Source organism: Achroia grisella, unplaced genomic scaffold (genome assembly GCF_030625045.1).
Source record: "Achroia grisella isolate CSIRO2021 unplaced genomic scaffold, CSIRO_AGI_Agris_v1 utg784, whole genome shotgun sequence".
NCBI classification, from domain to species: Eukaryota; Metazoa; Arthropoda; class Insecta; order Lepidoptera; family Pyralidae; genus Achroia; species Achroia grisella.
Window position 1 is genome coordinate 1769249 of NW_026713024.1, and position 21476 is coordinate 1790724.

Consider the following 21476-nt stretch of genomic DNA (forward strand, 5'->3'; position numbering starts at 1 on the left):
AAATAATTAGTACTGCTCAATTTCGCAACCGCTGTATCTGTTTGATCATTTCGAAATGCAAAAAATGCAAAATATGTCAGAAGTTATTTAATCTGTAACGAAACATTGTTTTTTTAAATTCGACACATTATTCTGTGCACTATTGTTCTATTTTTTTAAATACTAAATATTATCTACGGTTATTCGAGAGAAACAAATTCAGTGGGATTGCATTTAGGTATATTGAATTTCCAGATAACTCTTGTCATAGGGTTGACAAAAATTGTAAATTCGTTCGTTCGTTCGTTCATGTGCATGGGAAAGATGTCCATTTAAAACTAAAAACGATACTCAAAACCTATTTTAGTATCTAATTCCATGTAAATACATCACAATATTGTACATAATTGTATGTAGCTATAGATTTAAGTTCGATTATAAATTTTAACCAAAGCGTTAGATATAATTTTAATTTAAGATATTTATAAACCAGTTTTATATTCGTAGTAGGTTTCTAAGAATAATAATTAGTAGATTATATTTTATATGTATAAGAATTATTAAGAATTGCATTCCTTTAATTTATTTTATTTATGTTTAAAGGGAATATTAACGAAAATCTTGATGCCACTGTATACAAGTTCTGTGCTTAAATTATGTCACATTGTTACAAATCATTTTCAATAATCGGTATGTTTACGATTTTCTCTGAACCAATTGACAGTTGCAGATGCAAACAAAGTTAGGATTGTTCAGAAACTGTAACTATGAAATGATCATTATAATACACAGTATTTTCAGTGTTACATATTTAAGTCCCTATACGCGAATTCAGAACATTTATACATAATAGCAATATTTTCAATTTAAATCAGTAATAATACCCCGTTATAACTGCTATACATAATCATGCTGTGAAAATAATTATTTTTTCTAATAAATGTTTAATTCTTATGAAGACTGATTCGCAAAAGTCAATTAGTATAATTATGTTTATAATATAATATTTATATAGTTAAGACTAATATAACTTTATATAAGTTTGGCCACTGAGCAAGTAATCACTATGTTATAAGAGTACGAAATAAAACCGATTATGTAAGATCTATCTAAATAAGAAATTTAGAAAATCTTCTCTAATATTAATACATGAAAGTCGTTAAATTCATTACATTTGCTTATATACACAATGTTAAATTCATTCCGAGTTTGGCTACAGAAATATCCATATTTTAACACAATTTATATAGTTAACGTAAAAAACACTTTTTCCCGTTTATTTCCACGTTAGCGTTACCACAAAACTACTCGTAACATCACATTATTTGCTTATTTTCATATTATATAAATTAACATATTTATATTAAAAATCTAAATGATTAGTGACGAATTAAATATAATCCACATAAATATTTTAGTAATATCATACTTAAATATTTATTCCTAAATATTGATTTATAATAATATTCATTTATACAGTAAAGTAGGTAGTGTTGAATTTACTCTCAATTAAAAATTTATTTGAGAAGAATTTATATTATCCTTTTTTACTATCAATATTTAATTTATCAGGTTTAACTAAAACGTCAATCATAATAGTTAGCCATAACAACATTTTATAAATTTCTCATTTAACATATATTGTATCTTTGTACTGGCCATAAAAAAGGAAAAGCACAAAAAAAACATTAGATGCTAAATAGTGCTGTAGTATTTATTGTTCATCTGTGGTTATTTTTCATTATTTAATTGAATTTCTAATCTGTGGTTGAAACTTGCGATAGTAAACGCTGGTGAAAGAATATTGAAACTAACAAAATTACCTACTACTGGAGTGAATATTTATTTAATTAGTATATATGATTATTAAATATACCAAAAACCAGATACTAGAATTAAAATAATTATATATTTGTATACGAACAACGTACGTGTGGCTGTTATTTCGGTGTGGTTGGAGAGGTAACATAGCATGTCGTTCGAATAGGATTCATATTAAGTAAAACAAGAAATTATTGTTCCTTGTATTGTTGCCTGTAATTGAGCTCATATTCATTGATATAACACGTTAAATTAATATTACTGTTAACCTATATCTATGGGTTACAGTAATATTAATGACAGAGGCGCTGGTAGAAACTTGTAATAAACATGCTGTATGGAAACAAATTATTATTATTTATGATTAGTATGTAATGGTTTATAATAAAATCATCCTACCATTAAACTTATAACTTATTTGTACCAATTATATTGTTAAGCGAACCAAAGGTAAATTAAAATTTATTTATATGATGAATTTTTTTTATTAATATCCTACACAAAGAATTTTTATTTGTTTATTTTTTATTTGTCTTGACAATGTTTTTTGTAACTGTGAGTATACAGAAAAATTCATAATAAATAAACTTCCTTCAGATCACTGTGGTCAAGTTGTTAAGTTTAACAGTCAGATCAATAAAGTCAACAATAATAAAAAATCAAAAAGACAAATAAATGTTTACAATATTAACAAATACAAAAGCGCGATTAAAAATAAATTGGATTTGCTGTTACAATATAGTAATAATCCTGATTATCTTTACACCAAGCTAATTACTATTCTATCAGGAGAATATGAACAATTTTTCAAGAAAAAAGAGGTTTATGTTAAATCTAAATTCACGGAATGGGCAACAGTAGGTATACTTAAAAGTAGAAATATTTTGTTTGATTTATACGATCAAAAAAAATATCGATTTGATGACAAATTCACCACTTATGTGAAAAATTATTCGAAAATTTTTAAAAAAGTTTGTATTACGGCTAAATCTAATTATATTAATAAACAAATTAACCAGTCTTCTGACAAAATTAAAACCATCTGGGGCATTATAAATAAAGAAACCGGAAGATCTAAATTAGCCTATAATCAATTTGCATTAAATTATGATAATAAATTAATAACAGCAACAAAAGATGTAGTTAATGTTTTTGAAGATTTTTTTGCTAATATTCCGATTAATATTACATCTTCTTTGGACTCATCTCCATCTCGAGCAAAAATATTACTAGAGTCTAATATCGGTTGTTGTGCTTTAAGATTTAAATTTTCACATGTTAGCCCCGTTCATATCATAAAAATATTCAAACATCTAAATTTAAAAAATACAGAAGACCTTTGGGGCATGTCTGTAAAAGTAGTTAGTTCTTTCATAGATATTGTTGCTCCATATCTAGCTACTATTTTTAATAAATGTATTGATAATGGGACTTTTCCACAATTAATGAAGTTTAGCAAATTAATCCCACTATTTAAATCAGGAGATAAATTTGAGCCAGGGAACTATAGACCTATATCTATTTTGCCAGTTCTAAGTAAGGTGTTTGAAAAGATAATGTTAAATCAAATGTTACAACACTTCAGGGATAACCGACTGCTTCACAGTCAACAATATGGTTTCACCGCCGGCAAGTCTACCACTGACGCAGGTGTAGCGCTGATAACACATATTTTCCAATCATGGGAGAAGTCACAGGATGCACTCGGAGTATTTTGTGACCTATCAAAGGCATTTGATTGCGTGGATCATAAAACACTTTTGTACAAGCTCGAACATTATGGTATAAAAGATAATGATCTAAAATTAATGAGAACTTATTTAGAGGATAGGGTCCAAACTGTAGATATTGACGGTATAAAATCTAAGGGAGCTAATATTGGGATGGGCGTTCCACAAGGGTCAATCTTAGGCCCCTTTCTCTTTTTAATTTACATAAATGACCTTCCCTTTATGGTAGAGAAAATTGCAGATATAGTGCTGTTTGCGGATGATACTTCGTTAGTGTTTAAAATTGGACGTCAAACTAATCAATTAGACGATGTAAATTGTGCTATGTCTGCTATAATAAATTGGTTTACATGTAATAACCTATTATTAAATTCCAGCAAAACAAAGTGTATAAAATTTACACTTCCTAATGTAAGACCAATAAATACACAGTTATTGCTTAATGACGAAATAGTAAATTTTGTTAATGATACAGTTTTTTTAGGTATAACAGTGGACTCGAAATTACAATGGGGGCCCCATATTTCAAAATTGGCCAATAGACTCAGTTCAGCTGCATATGCAATTAGAAGAATTAGGCAATTAACAGACGTGGCGACGGCTAAACTTGTATACTTTAGTTATTTCCATAGCATTATGTCATATGGTATACTACTGTGGGGTAAAGCAGCCGATATAAATACTATATTTATCTTACAAAAGAGAGCCATACGTTCTATTTATGGTATGGGTTCAAGAGAGTCATTACGTCAGTGTTTTAAAGATTCAAATATCCTCACCGTTACTTCACAATACATTTATGAGAATATCATGTATACACGGAAGAATTTAGACAGTTTTAGAAAACTTAAAGACTGTACAAATAGAAACTTACGCAATAAAAATAAGCTAATTTTACCTAAATGCCGCCTGCACAAAGTCAGTAATTCATTCTATGGTAATTGCGTAAGATTTTATAATAAACTGCCAGAATCTGCACTAAATCTGACAGAGAGGCAATTCAAATCTTATATTAAACAATTTTTGTGTAAGAAAGCCTATTACAGGATAGACGAATTCATAGAAGACAACATATCAAGTAAATAATTAGTTTATTAGCATACAACGTTATAATTTGTTTATCTCATTGCTTTCTTGATTCAATTATTTTAGAAATATGAAAGCGTAGCGGGTTTTGTATTAATTGCCGCATGCATTCTTATGTGAAATGTGAATACTATAAACATCAGATGGCAATTGTGAGTAGCTATGACGTGGTCTGGTGTTTTGAGTAGTCATGCTCACTAAAATGTCCAGACTTGTGGCGGCGTGGTGGGCCGGGTCATTGGGCTCCCTAAAATATGGTCGAGCGCAGTGATGGCTGGCTCATCCGTCATACTCGTGAACGGGTGCTGCTTGTAGGGACTGGTCTGCTCTAATCACTATGACTGATTTCCTCTTATTAATTGTTTAACCAGTTGGTTATGTATTCAATATTTTTTTTCCTTTTTGAGTATTTAATTGAATTAGTGCTAATCGGTGGTTTGTATTCACACACTTAAACTTAAATTGTAAGTAAGAATAAATTATTTAAAAGAGCAACACACAAGTTTCTTGCTTGTTCTTCTTGTGATGAGACAGCATTCCGAATGAGCGGTAGATTAAAAAAAAAAATGTTATGACTATTCAAAAGTGCTTCAATGTAAGTTTATTTGAATAAATGATTTTCTATTCTATTCTATTTCTATTCTATTTACATCCCTGAGTCCTCTGCACTACAGAGATATCACTTAACTAACATAGTTTAAATGACAGTCTCGGTGGTCTAGCGATTTAGCACGCCGCTTTTCATTCGATGGTCGTGGGTTCGATTCCTCACATTTTTTTATGCATGAGTATGATTGTTTGTATCGGTCTGGGTGTTTTCTATATATATATATATATATTATGTATGTATTTACAAAAAATAATCTATGCTTTAACATCACTTGTCTAGTACGCATAATACAAGCTCTGCTTAGCTTGGGACTAGACGGCGCTTTGTGAATTGTCCAGCGTTATTATTATTATAGTTTAAAGTTGAGGCAATGTTTATATTTATAGCAATGGGAACTAGTGGGTTCGTTAAAGTACAATTCTAGTAAACTCGATCTACCTTCTTCCCTAGAAACAATAGTTACTTATTAGCAGTGGCGGCCTTACGGAGTAGCGAATAAGGCATTCGCCCAAGGCCTCGCGGAACAACCAACACCGTATACCGCTGATGATATATATAAGAAATACTGTTATATCTGACTTTTGCACAATAACGAAAGAACCAATTCACAGAATAAGAATTGTATAAACAAAAAGCAAGTAATCACAATGTTTTTACAAAACTGACTGTAGATGTTGTCTTTGGTTCCATTGCAATTCAAATGACTGACGTGTATGTTGGACATGACCACTAATGATTGACGCAACATTTAAATTTTTCAATCAGTCAGTCCATCAGTGGCCATCGTTCTTATTGTATTTTCCTCTTAATAATTATTAAAAAACGCCAAAAATGGCGAAAAGGATTTCACAGAGTTCAGTAAACTGGGCAGCTTTATCTGAAAGAGTTCCGTCTGAGCAGAGAGCGAACCTTACAGCCTTCAAAGCGAAATCCGATGCATATCTACGAAGGTTGGTTTTACCTACATCGAAGTTACATAATTACTTGACACTACTTTTTTGGTTATTATCGAATTATTTTGCAGAGTTCTCGCTAATCCTCCCGAACCACCAAAGATCAACTGGGCTGTATACAAGCAATCGGTGCCGATACCTGGAATGGTTGACAATTTCCAAAAACAGTATGAAGCGCTGAAGATTCCTTTCCCTGCCGACACCCAGACCGCGCAAGTAGACGCACAATGGGCTGAAGTCAAGAAAGCTATCGAATCCTTCGTTCAGACGGCCAATGCTAACATTACGAAGTAAGTTCACTTCTTACTATCTTAATTTACGTCATAGAACCATCTACATGCAGTTTGCAAACCTTACAACCTAAATTTATTATTATGAAGTAACTTCATTTCTGATACTACTATTTTTTAAACCGGATTACTATGTCAATTTACTTCATAGAACCTTCTCCATGCAATTTGTAAAACTTACAACATAAATTGTTGCCATTCTAGAGAACCGAGATATATAGAGCCACTTATCCTATAATGTTACTACCAAATATCATTTTACAACCAAAACACTGCTTACAGAGCAAGCTGACGGAAATAAGTGTAACTGCAGTTATCACAGACAACTTTCTACAGTCTGTCTCATAAAACAGAGACATATTATTTTGTAGATTTTAAATGTATATTTTTATAGCTTTAATTTCTCCCATAACACATTTCAACATATTATATTTTTGGTTTCTTTTTTTTTTGTTATATGCCCCTGAATCTGTGCTTGGCTTTAAATGTATACCATAATATATTGTAATTCTATTTTAGTATAATGACCAACAAATAATTTTCTTTCTTTTGCAACTCATAACTTTTTTTGAAATTTAGTAGTGTCTCATGTCTTGACTAAATTTAAAATATTACAGATATGAGAAGGAAATCAGCTCAGTCCAGGCCCTCCTACCTTACGATCAGATGACAATGGAAGACTACCGTGATGCTTACCCCAACGAAGCTTTGGACCCATTGAACAAGCCAACATTCTGGCCTCATGACCCCAATGACCAGCCCGGAAACTACAAGCCTGAGGCGACACAAGCTGCTCACTAAGTCATTCATTAGCTAGCTCCTTGATATGCCATCAAAATAAAATTTCATTTTATCAAAATTCCAGCTATATTCAATGATAACTGATTCTGAATGCATATCAGGGTGCAGTAAGCAATATAAATAAATTCTGTTTAAATTATGTAGGAGTAAAATGTAATAAATACATAATGGTGTTTCAATACTATTTTCACTGTTTCCCGTATTATGTAATTCTCACGGGTGACCTGATTGATAACTCAAAAAGAAGTATGTTCTAAAGTATATACCTTCCAAAAAGTAGGCAATATACCTACAATTAATTGGATATTCCTTTGTAGGGATATGATATTTTGGATATAGGAATAATTATTATACCGGATGTGGATGGATATGAAATTATTTCGGATTATCCGTTAGTTTCGGAGAATTTCGGTTACGGATATTATTTTTTGAAGGAATTTTAAAATTAAATTACAAATAGCTAATAAAATGGTTACATAAGTCTCTATTAGGCTCCACCGCTATCCGATATTATCCGAAACTTATTTCGGATTCGGTTACGGTTACGAAGTTTTTTTTATACCGGATATCCGATAGTTTCCGTTACGGTTACGGAGCTCCCTAACATCCCTGTTCTTTTGGCACATCTGATCCATAGCCCTCCAGTATGGCAACACAGAAGATAATAATGGACGTCACATGACATGTCCCTATCAATTAATAAGTACAAATACAAAAAAATATCAGGGTGTCAGTAATTAGGCAGCGCCCCCATCAAATGGCCCAGCAGGTGTGCGCAACCACAATGGAGTAGGACGAAATAGGTTGTCCTAACCTCAGCGAGTTGGGGCTTACCCTACAACACCCACACACCACCCCGCCATCCGGGCCTACGTCGCGGCGGCGCCTCCGGCAGGATGACGATCATTTGAACATTTTCCACGTTGGCAAAAAAAAGGGTGTCACTAATTACTGCTAGCTAAAAAGCCCTTGACTACTCCTATTGCGCGATATTACACTAAAATTCTTTGTTTTTGGACTAGTAATAGACGAAAATCATTCAATTCCAAATCTCACTGTTAGCACAAACACACCGTACTCTGGGTTTGCTGTTCCTCGTAAATCTAGATATAATTTTACTTGTATAATTAATTGAGATTACTTATTTACTTTCTTGAAATTACAATTTTAGGCTTTCAATATGGACGGGTTTACTATAAAAGTAATTAGATAAATCGTTTTTTTCGGTTTTCTGTAATGCTATGGTAGCCGCAGCTAGCCTTTACAGCTTTACCGGATGAAACAGGGCGAGTTCATACTATGAGAGCCATTGCCATAGTACATTTAAAATGTTATTAGAATGTTGGTCAGATCTTCAAGATAACAAAATAGTTCGCATTTCGTCTCGTCATGCCTAATCCTTGTTAATGTGTACACACTTAGAACTTTTATTTAAGAGAGCAACACGCAAATTTCTCCCTCGTTCTTGTGATGAGTCGGCATTCCAAATAAGTGGTAGAATAAAAAACATGACTATTCAAAAGTGCTTAGATGAGACTGCGTTACGAATAGAAAGGTCGAATAAAAAATATGACTATTCAAAAGTGCTTTTATTTGAATAAAGACTTTCTCCAACTCGTCGAAATAAAAAAAAGCATTAAAAATGACATTTTATTAAGATTTTAATTGCACAATCTTATAGATATTCAGTTACGTCACAAACAGGTAGGGAATGTTTGGATCGAGAGCAAAATAGACAAGTAAATTAACGAGATCCTTGTGTAGTAAGATTGTTACAACAGACAACGCTGTTCCATTATTTTAAATATAGTTAATATATATATTAGTTGAGAGAGAAAATTTACCTAATTGCTGAGCAATTAGACATTTATCTAAGCTATTGTGTTCATGATTTTACTAAGATATGTTAATTTAATTAAAAATCAATGTCACCGTTTCATTTGCTAGAAAAATATTCTAACTCACCCAAATTAAGGGTATTCATTTCATTACCCATGTACTTAAATAAAGTAAAAATACTATATATATCTTCGACAATATTAAATAAAAGTTGCATGGTCTAAATTGACAATTTGCATATGTAAATAACACCAATTTTGTTACCAGATTAAAAAAAAACGCCGCAATGACGGCAGTCGTGATGGGAATGAACGTAGAACGTCGAAGTACATATAACAGCCAGGCGACATTTAATGTCGAATTTTGTACATCATTTTTTTTATTTACCCCCATATTTATTAGCCGTCTGTGGTGGAGGGGAGGAGTACATATTGTAGTAGCTCGTAGGCGGGGGGACGTTGAAGCTTTGTGATTGTGACTGTCCATAATTCTGGTTGTAGCCCTGCTGGTTCTGACCGTAGCCCCCCCGGGCTCCGCCCCTGCCGCCCCGGCCCCCGCGCCCTCTGAAACCATTGTCCCGATTGAATCCACCTCCCTCGCGGCTGCCGTAGTTGTTTCTGTTGCCGTAGCCTTCACTCCTGTTGTAGCTGGAGCTTTGGTTCTCTCCGTAGCTCTCGGAATTATCCCATCTGGAGCCTGGATGAAGATAGATAAAGTATAATAATATCTCAAGACATCGTCTAGTCCTAAGATAAGCAGAGATTGTGTTATTGGTACTGGACAATTGATAGAAATACTAACATACAGTTTTTTGTTAATACATATTATATTTATTAACTAAATAAATATAATATGTAGTATAAAAACTGTACATTAGTATTATAAATGTTTACTATAAAATTGAAGAATTTGTTAAGGAAAATATTGTTTTTATAGAAAAATTTTAAATCCACAGTACTGATATAATATTATCTGATTACACTAATAATGAGTGCGTAGCGACTTCTATGTTGATTATCGCATGCCTAATACATGTTATACTTTAATTATTTATATAAAAAAACATCTATTAAAAAGAGCAACACACAAGTTTCTTGCTCATTCTTATTGTGATGAATCTGCATTCCGAATGAGTGGTAGAATCAAAATATGACTATTCAAAAGTGCTTGTAATGAGTTTATTTGAATAAAGATTATTTCTATTTCTATACTGGTGTCCCACCAGTGTAAACTAGAGCAACCATTACATCATATTAATATTATAGATGCAAACGTTTGTGAGTATAGATGGATGTTTGTTACCATTTCACGCAAAAACTACTAAACGGAATTTGATGAAACTTTACAGCAATATGGTTTAATATCAGAATAACACACGGGCTATAAATTTAATGCGGATAAAACCTGGGGCACAGCTAGTTATGTGTATATATAACCGTCCACGTGATGGAATATGGTAACTATTACGTTTAGAATTAACAACATTATCTTAATCTGTCATTCTTCATGCAGTTAGCTTATTCGAAATTGCGTGTAACATAATTACTTGGTTTAAATTAAGTACTTAATACTCCTGTGTATTTTGTATTTATATATATATTATGTATGTATTAGTATATAAATTATATCTTATATATAAAATTCTCGTGTCACAGTTTTCGTTCCCATGCTCCTCCGAAACGGCTTGACCGATTCTCATGAAATTTTGTAAGCGTATTGAGTAGGTCTGCGAATCGGCCAACATCTATTTTTCATCCCTAAATGTTAGGGGTAGTCCACCCCTAATTTATTTTTTATTTTGTAGACAAAATTTTTATTTTCTATTCTTTTATGATACAACATACAAAAATACATACAATCCTAAATTTTACCCTTCTATCATCAACCCCTATTTTTTTATAGCGTTATTAATTTATATGGCAAAACGTTTGCCGGGACAGCTAGTATTGTATATATATGTAAGTAGGACATGTAAATTATTATTATTTAGTATTGCTCTGCCTTTTTATTTCTCTAGTCCATTCTTGCGCCATCTACCACTTTCTGTCTTCTCTCCTCTACCCAAAGGTTGTCTGGAAGAGATTGCTTAAGCGATAAGACCGCCTTTTGTACCTTATTACTCATTATTTGTTTGTTCTTTGAATAATTATTTATCTTTCTGATGCAATAAAGTTAATAAATAAATAAACAGCGTAATTATAGTGAGTCTTCATATAATTTAAAAAATCTACCTCTATCACCAAACCGGCTGCCACCACCACGGCCTCGTCCGCGGCCACGACTGCCGCGATCCGACCTCGAATCTCCTTCGTCGCGGTCACGGAACCTTGCACGACCTTTAACAATCATAATAATCAAGCCTGGACAATTCATACGACGCCATCTAGTCCCAAGCTGAGCAGAGCTTGTGTTATGGTACTAGACAAGTCAATTTTATTTATTTTTTATTTATTCAGTTCATTCAGTTATTTCAGGCAACTAGGCCCATATTATAAATACCTTATAGACTAACATACATATAATATAATATTTAAAAACTAATACAATGATATTGTCTGTGCGATTACGGCAATCTACCACGGTAGCGCCGATATACCACACCTTTCGGCCAGTAAACCTCTTTATGAAGGTGGGCAGCAAGTTTGTGGGGACCAGGGCCATAAACGCTTTGAAACTCGCGTTGTGACTCGACTTCAGCTGCGTCACCCTCAATGTCAGGTTACTCTTGGTACGGATATAATCGACAATGTCCTGCTCCTTAGTGGCGTAATGTAGACGGGACAGGTACATTGTCGTGGTCGGTGTAGCAGAGACAAGTAAATACATATGTAATATATATAGAATATACATATGTAATATATGTATATAGAAAACATCAAGACCAATACAAACAATTGTACTCATGAAAACAAAATGCTTGCATTGTGGGAGGAATTGAACTCGCGACAGTGTCCTAAACCATTACACCATAACGCTTATAACAATAAATACTGTCACTGAATTCTTTGTATAAATATATAAATCATCTATACATACAAATAAAATTGGAGTGTCAGTTTGTAATATAAAAAAAAAAACGTATTTTACTACATACATATGAATGTAAATTTTTGTCTATCTATCTGTCTGTTTGTTCCCGCTAATCTCTGAAATGGCTAAACCGATTTTGAAGGGACTTTTTTTGGCAGGTAGCTGATGTAATAAGGAGTAACTTAGGCTACTTTTATCTTAGTAAAATAGAATTTATTTCCACGCGGACGAAGTCGCGGATACAGCTAGTAGACTGTATAATCAAGTTAGGGAAACTGGACAGGTTACTACAATAGGTTACTGACATCAAGGCTAGATCAGATAACCAGATATTAGACCACAGGAACTTACCATATTTTCCTTTAAAACCCATTCCACATTGCGCCAACTCCAATAACTTAGGATTCACTACTTGATTAGCTTCCTGAAGCACCGACATCAAGTCTCTTGCCTACAACAATAAAATTACACTATTGAAAAACAGATTTGGATTTCAAATTTGTATTGATTTGTATTTATTTGTATTGATGATGTTCAACATCTGTTGATGGAATGCGTCAAGAACAACACTGAAAGGCAAATCTTACTGAAAAGAAATAAATTTAAACAAAATTAATTTACGAATATTTCAGAGTATTTTATCAGAACCTGCATCAACACAATCGGTATTAATTTATAAATTTGTAGATAAAAGTAGGTAAGATTTGTTTTTATAGTAATTTAAAGTTTAGATGTTATGTAATTGATTAAGAAGACAACACGGAGCTAACATGCTCACTATTGTGCTAAGCTCCTAAATAAATAGAGAAAAAAAAATTACGATAATAGATTCAAATATTTATAAAGGGCCCTTGAAATGATTGCTAACTATTTTATATGTATATACAAATATATGTATATATTGCACAAAGGTTTGTAGTGATGAACGTATGAACTTCATACGTATCAATACAAATTTTGAGTCAATAGCGCAATTAGACAAGTTTCTCTTGTAGATTCCAAGGGAGGATCCAGGTTTGGCGCCAGGAGGTAGTCGCATAGTCGTGGTCAAGTTAAGAACTTATAAGATAACCACCGCGCTACACCCTAATAAAATAATAGAATACCTAATGCATAAAATTAAAAAAACAACATAATTATGATAACATTACCTTAGCAGAATTGTTAGGTGTGAACAGAGTGTAAGCTGTGCCGGTATTCTGCGAGCGGCCCGTGCGACCGATGCGATGTACGTAGTCCTCAGAATTATTTGGATAATCATAGTTAATTACGAACTTCACGTCTTCCACATCTGAATTGTAAGATGAAGTATTAACTTCTGCTACCGATTCGATTATCCGACGTAACAACTCACATTCCACGAATAAAGTCATATGTATTTCAAGATAATCTCATTTGAGGGAAGAATCTTATGAATTAAGGTCCCAAGTTAGAACCTAGTGATACTCCAGAATGCACAACCGTTTATTACTAGGTATAGTGTTTATTTCTTTTTATATAGTTATTGACAATGAAATAATAAATCGTACGGTAGTAATATGTAATGAAAACAGCAACACAATTACATTACTAATATCTGTTCAAGTTAGTGTTAAATTATTCAAAAGCTTTGGTAAAGTCAACATGCTTTGTAAGCCTATTCCCTCAAACTAAATATCATGTAATGTCCATTTACCTTATCAATGCCATGGCGCTGGAGCGGGAACTGCTGGAAATAACTGTATTATGCCCGTCAGTAGTTCCGGAGTGTTGTAGGCCAAGAGTGGACTGGTGTGCTGACTTGTACGCCAACATTTGTACATTGTGAGTTTGCTATTTTGCTATTAGTTGTCAGGTGGCGTAGGGTTTAGTTTTCATTAAATCTCTCATGACATATAACCAAGCATATTGCTCTTATCAGATTCATTCGACGATGTTATTTTCATTCCAATTGATCAGCGATTACAAAAAAGAAATTTATATATTTGAAACAACTCTCAAATTTGGACTTCATTTTATAAGTTACTTTAAAATCTTCCGATTTGCAATAGATTACTACATATGAAACAATACTTCGTATTTATTCCCCGCTATACCCCTCGGTACCTAATATTTTGCTACGTTAATAGAGGCAGCATGCTCATTCAAACAGTGTGCGCTGACAGTACATTTAATGCTGTCATTAATGATTCCATCATCTGAATGGTTATCGTTAATTTATCGTGAAGTCAGCAACACACGCCTAGGCTAGCCTTTATCTCTGCACGCATGCGCCTCTGAAATGAAAACAATTGAGAATAATGCCAAGTCAGTCATGGAAATTTCTTTATTATCGGGCAATGATTAGAGGAACTATATGATTCACTTGACGACAAAATATAATTAACATTAAATATGCATGGGGCGAAAATTGCAACCTTTCATTCATCAGTTTCTGAAACACAAAACTAAACAGATCAACAATTATCTCCCATGATAAGCGCAGTAGAGTCAGTCATCATAAGATCCATATCGTCGCCCGAGAATAGTCCTAATGGTGTTATCAAACCATTGCTTAATGTTACATATACATTATTAGATGGCCTATGTTCCAATATTCACCTCGAAACTCCCATTTTAAATGTATGTAGGCTATCTTCTTCCCTTTTTTTTTTGTTTCTAATAAGCAATTGAGGATTCTCACCTAGATTTGTCTAAATTTGAACAATAATAATTAAAGTAATGAGAAACATATCAATCCAGATTTTACAATTATACATTTGCTAAAAATGCAGTCAGTTCGTGAATACTGGAACTGGTTTTTCTAAATTTTAATTCAGCAATGGCATCAAATACCTCCTCTACGCTCCTGACATCTCTTAGACCTTTGAAACACCCCGGTAAAACAGTGCGAGATGATTAAATCGCTTTAGAACCATGGAAAAATCCTCGCGACTGTTTCTCAATAAATCTTTTGTTTGATGCCTTTATATATTTGTACATTGGCGGGAATATTGTCACCACCTTTTTATCAGAAACAGTATTGGAGATACTATTTATATAATCAACTATATCTACAGGTGGCTCAAACATAAGATAGTCAACTTCTGGGCAATTAACAGTAACAACTAAACATGTATCCAATTGTGTTATCGGTTTCACAATGAATTAACTGGTTTTTAAAATAGCATATTTGTGCGGAGCTATTCATGTTTTAGCCTATTGAGGTGTCTTAAAAATGGGAAGGGAATGTGGATTTATATCTAGTGGTTAAGGCAACTTACCCAATCCTCTAGCAGCGACGTCGGTCGCTACCAGTATCCCTCCATTGCTTTGCCGGAACTGGTGGAGCACATAATCACGATCCTGCTGATTCTTGTCGCCGTGTATCGCGAGCGCACGCCAACCAGAGCGGTTTATGGTTTTTGTTATATCATCAACCTAAATAGAATGTAATATATTTCTAACTCTTTCACATTTAGTAATGTGGACCTAGGGCAAGTTATTTTGATGATCGGTATTAGTCTAGCGTAAGCCATTACTTTAGAAATTTGTTAAATTTATATGTAGATATAGATAAGCGTGACGTCTTTAACAACGTCCCTCATCATTAGAAGAACTATACTATGAATATTAATTATTTCTTTTTTTTATTAGTGTAAATTTGTGATGTGGTAAATAGTCAAGAGTTTGTTTTTGTTTATTATTATAGCAAATTTATTAACCTAAGGTCATCAAAAGTCAATAATACAATGCTAATCGCCAACCTGTTTCAAATAGCCTATCTATAACTAAAAATAAAAATGGAGTGTCGGTTTATAATATTGAAATAACCGTTTCTTACTACATGCATATGAATATAAATACGGTATATCCACCAAAATATCATTTTTTACAATTTTTGTCTGTCTGTCTGTTTGTTCCGGCTAATCTCTGAAATGACTGGACCTATTTTGACGAGACTTTTATTGGCAGGTATCTGATGTAATAAGGAGTAACTATGGTTACTTTTATTTCAGAAAAATAAAGTTAAATTCCACGCGGATGAAATCGCAGGTGTAGCTAGTAAATAAATATAATGAAGTATATGTTTACCTTTCTTTTAGTTTCTGCAAATATAATAGTTTTTGTTTCCTCTTCCGAAGATATTTCAGTGAGCAATGTGATCAACTTATCATCCTTTTCCCATTCTTCACAACAATCCACAATTTGAAGAATATTATGGTTTGCGGACAATGTGAGGGAACCAATGTTGATTTGGATGTAGTTATGAAGAAACTCCTCAGCCAGATTTTGTACCTCTTTTGGCCAAGTTGCAGACCACATCAGCACCTATGTGACAATGTTACGATATTTTTTTATGTACTTAAAATAGCAAACAATCTGACAGCCAATTAAGTGGGAAGCATTGCCTAAATACATGTACAGCACTAGATCCATAACGTTATCATGTGACGCCCTTAAACACACATGCGTTGCCAGGATATATAGATAAAATTTTTGTGTTAAAGGACACACACAAGATACAGTAATATAAAGAAAAAAAATTAAATACAACTACATTGGTCAGTTAACAATCTATACATATAAATAAAATTGGAGTGTCTGTTTGTAATATTGAAATAACCGTTTTTACTACATGCATATGAATATATATATATACGGTACATATACCAAAATAACAATTTTTATAATTTTTGTCTGTCTGTCTGTTTGTTCCGGCTAATCTCTGAAATGGCTGAACCGATTTTGACAGAACTTTTTTTGGCAGGTAGCTGATGTAATAAGAAGTAACTTAGGCTACTTTTATTTTAGAAAAATAAAGTTAAATTCCACGCGGACGAAGTCGCGGGAACAGCTGGTATACAATATAGTTACAAAAAAAACAAGTCATTAATGTAGCGTGTATGTGCATCGTCCACACGCAAAAAAGGCAGAACCTACTGTATTCATTGCTCGAGCAGCAACCATTTATTTTCAGGAAAATAAGCAATAATTAAGATGTCATACTTGTTACTATGTAATTTCACTACCTTATATACTGCCCTTGACCGGAAAGAAGACTTACAAGACAAGCTAAAATAGGCGAGGCTGACACACAGTCAACTTTTTACGATAATATATTTTTTTTAAAAACCGATAGCCAAATTAACACATAATCTATGCTAGTAGTTTTTAATAGGCAGTAAGTTTCTATAATATAAAAAAACGACAACCCTTGATATCATACTATCAACCTATATTGAAACCTTCAAGAAAAGAGCTTATTCCTTTTTAAAACGCTGACGACGCACTTGCAATTCCCCTGGTGCTCATGGGCGGCGGTAATCACTTACCATCAGGTGAGCCGCATGCTCGTTTGTCTCCTGCGTTATAAAAAAAACCTATCTCGGCTTCGCACAGATGCATTACAAATCTTTGAATTTCTTAGCTTGTTCTATACACACATGTATTATCCATATAAACCTTCTTGATTCACTCTATCTGCTGCTGAAAACTGCATTAAAATCCGTTGCACAATTAAAAGATATAAGGGAACAGACAGCAGTGGTAACTTTCATGACAGTTTTATTTTAATACTATATAAAGAAACCTACCTGTCTATCAGGTCGAATTTGTTCAATAATCTTCCTGATTTGAGGTTCAAAACCCATGTCCAACATCCTGTCTGCCTCATCCAACACCAAGTAAGTGCAACGCCGTAAATTTGTTGTTCCTTTGAATAAAAAAAATATATTTTAGTTACAGTATAAAATTAACAGTATATTTATGCATTGTATTAACAAAAATACTACATATATTTGTTGCCATCCATGTTTATAAGGAGACATAAATAAATAAAATTAATATTATTATACTAGATGGCCCAAGGGACGTTGTCTGCATCACACGTTAATTTATCCCCTTAGGGATGGAATTTATCAAAATCCTTTCTATGGGGATGCCTACGTCATAGTAGCTTTATGTATGCAAAGTCTCAGCCCGATCGGTTTAAAATTGACAATGTTTCATACAAACTTTCATCCCCTTGGGGGTAGAATTAATCAAAATCCTTTCTTAGCAGACAAAATCTTTTTGCCTACATTATAATATCTACCCGCATGCCAAATTTCAGCCCGATTCGTCCAGTGGGTTGAGTTGTGCGTTGATAGATCACTATGTCAGTCACCTTTGAGTTATATATATTTCAATATTGCCCAATTTACATATCTTTTTAAATTATAGCCTGATGTATAAGCTATGTTACTGTAAAGATTCATAAAAATCAGCTCTGTTATTTTTGGGTGAAAGAGTAACAAACATCCATCGATACTCACAAACTTTCCCATTTATAATGTTAGTAAGTTTAATTGGATATGGTTACAATATACCTTTTTCTAAAAAGTCAATCAGTCTTCCTGGTGTAGCAATCACAATTTCAACGCCTCTCTCTAGGCACCTACCCTGTGGACCCTTAGGGGCCCCGCCAAATATACAAGTGTTCCGAACTTGCACATTTTGCCCAAAGTCTGTAGCGACCTGCAAAATTGGTTAGTTCCATTACATAACTATCTAATGTGATAATCATTTATAGGTGAATAGGTGCAAGCAAATATAGAAATATGAAATAATTGTTAATACAGTAATACCAACATGATAACATTATATTTGTCGATTAATATTAATTATAAAAACATTACTTTAAAGTGCAATAATTGTTTAATTTGTTTACTTCAAACTTTTACTTACTTTTAATCATCCTAAGTAGAACAAATAAATAAAATTTTGTATATACAGATGATTAGATTTAACAGTTCTTTTAATGTTTATTTCAATTTTAAAGTGCAATAGTTGTTTAATTTGGTTATTTCAAACTTAATCCTGATTTATATCATCCTAAGTAGAACAAATAAATTTTGTATATTCTATGATGATAAGAATTCAACTGTTTTATTACTGTTTATTTCAATTACATATAAATAAAATTGGAGTGTCTGTTTGCAATACGGAAAACCCGTTTTTTACTACATACATATGAATGTATATACGGTACATATACCAAAATAACATTTTTTATGATTTTTGTCTGTCAGTCTGTTTGTTCCGGCTAATCTCTGAAATGGCTGAACCGATTTTGGCAGGTAGCTTATGTAATAATTTTTATGTTAGATTTCATTTTTATTTTAGAAAACAAAAATATAAAAATAAATTCCACAGGGATGAAGTCCCGGGAACAGCTAGTAAATAATAAAATTAGATCAAATTGTAGGGAACAGTAAGTATTGTTTATGTATTTATCTGTACAATTATTATATTTTTCTTTATGTTCTGAGAACATACAACAAATAATGGGAGATAACATATACAATGTTAACTCCTATTATATTTTACATGTTTTCAGAATGGTCTTACTGTATTTAATTAAATAATAAAAATATATAGATAAATGTCAGACAAGTTCAGTGATAGTGTAACATTTGCTTAATGATTTCTTTTTATGTGAAATAAAAATATAAGATAACAAAATTAATTTGCAATGTATATTACAGATGAAAACGAAAGTGTGATCAGATGTAATCATGTGATGATCTAACCCTAATCAATTACTAAGAAAGCATACAACAGATAGAAATAGAATAGAAATAGAAAACAGAATAATAGATTAGAAAAGTGATAAGTGCCAAAATAAATAAAAAACACTAAGGTTACGTTCAGAAACCTGACCTAACCAAAAAGAGAATTTTGAATTTAGAAGTTACAAATTTTAAACTTCCATGTAATTACATCCGAAACAATATTAGGTTTTCGAACATAGCCTGCCATAATAAGCTAAGTTCTACATATTATTAATTGAATTAAATTACTATCTCTGAGACGTTTTGATCGCTGTCCAACATCTCTGCAGCGATTCCATTCATTCCAATCAACGTCTGTTGCGGCATAACGGAAAACAAAACTAAGTCTTATTGACATCAACATAAAGTACAATTCAAAACATATTTGTATTTGTATATACACTGGTAGTTATGTACCAGTAGCTCAAATGCAATCTGGCAATTCATATGCAAATCCTTTTACTATAAGCATATTTGCATTCCAATAATAGTCAGTAGCTCAAAGGCAGATCAGACTATCATGTTTAACATACAATGGCAGGCCTTATTCCCTCTACACAATATTATTTATATTGTAAACTGAACTAAAACATTACCTGCTGGATTTGCTGTGCCAGTTCTCTGGTTGGAGCCAAAACAAGCACAATCGGTCCGTCATCACGGAGCAGCCGCGGTTGATTTATAATGTGAACTATAGCTGGTAAAATGTATGCTAGAGTCTTCCCCGAACCTGTCTGGGCTATTCCAACCATATCACGACCCGACAATGCTATTGGCCAGCCCTGAGCTTGAATAGCAGTAGGGTTAGGGAATCCCTGCTTCAAAATCTCCTTCATAGCATAATCAGGGAAGCCACCCTCTTCAAAATAAATGCTAGGTGATGGTACATCATGACCTTTCACTGTTATCTGGTGCTGACTGCGATAAGCCTCTACTTCAGCTTGCGAGCGTCTTTGGACGTTGGCATGAGGGACATAGAAATTTTTCTCAAATGGCGTCAGCTCGACTGTGTCCCAGCGGACTTTGCGGAGGTTACCGCCGGGCTGGTCATTTTTAAAGCTGCCGCGGAAGTCGTCCCGGCCACCGCGACCGCCGAATCCGCGGCCACCATCTCGCCCTCCATCTCGTCCTCGGCCGCCACCAAAGCGACTACCACTTCTATCCTGTGATCTATCGCCAGATCTAGGTCCTCCCCGGCCCCCGCGCCCGCCGCCACGTCCGCCACCGCGTCCACCACCACGACCGCCACGCCTATCGTCATACCTACACAACACAACAGATAGTAAAACAAAATCTTCACTGTTGTAATAAACTTCATAATCAAAATATAACTTACATTTTCCTTATATATAACGTGAAATTCTCTTTTATATACCTAATATGTTTATTTCTTGTATTTTAATACTACTACAATTCAAATAAACTACTTTTTTTACTAATAAATGAAAAGAAGCTTCATATAAAATTCAATCCGATGGCCGGCGCCATATTAATCAAGTTTATTTTGTTTATGGTCTTAACTTTTCAATCACTTTGTCACTTTTGGTTCTGGATACAAGTGATTTTTAAGTAAAGAAGGTTTGAAGGTTTTTAGAAAATAGAACTATAAAGTTCTAATATTTTTGAACTAATATATATTTAACCACGACTGAAATAATTTTAATTTATTGCATAAACCGATATAGCAGAACCAAAAAAAAATGTGCATGAATCATATGAGTAATAGTTTCTTATTAGAAATCTGAATGAAAACTACTGACTTTATTGTCTAGGTTATAAATTTA

At 33.1% G+C, this 21476-nt stretch overlaps 2 protein-coding genes across 2 annotated transcripts; one reads left to right on the forward strand and one right to left on the reverse strand.

The window, feature by feature from the left end:
* The first annotated feature begins 5995 nt into the window (after positions 1–5995).
* On the forward strand, positions 5996–7438 carry LOC131851535 (ATP synthase subunit d, mitochondrial). The gene is made up of 3 exons (XM_059202042.1): positions 5996–6176; positions 6251–6469; positions 7087–7438. Exons 1-3 carry the CDS (start codon positions 6058–6060, stop codon positions 7268–7270), a joined length of 522 nt encoding a protein of 173 aa, XP_059058025.1. The 5' UTR covers positions 5996–6057; the 3' UTR covers positions 7271–7438.
* A 1480-nt stretch (positions 7439–8918) lies between these two features.
* LOC131851494 (uncharacterized) lies at positions 8919–21194 on the reverse strand. Its single transcript, XM_059202001.1, has 10 exons — positions 21029–21194; positions 20289–20955; positions 18469–18616; positions 17695–17813; positions 16193–16429; positions 15382–15538; positions 13291–13430; positions 12491–12590; positions 11341–11445; positions 8919–9805 (listed from the first exon to the last, which is right to left on the reverse strand). Coding segments are annotated over exons 1-10 (1992 nt in total). The 5' UTR covers positions 21031–21194; the 3' UTR covers positions 8919–9488.
* Between the last annotated feature and the right edge of the window lie 282 nt (positions 21195–21476).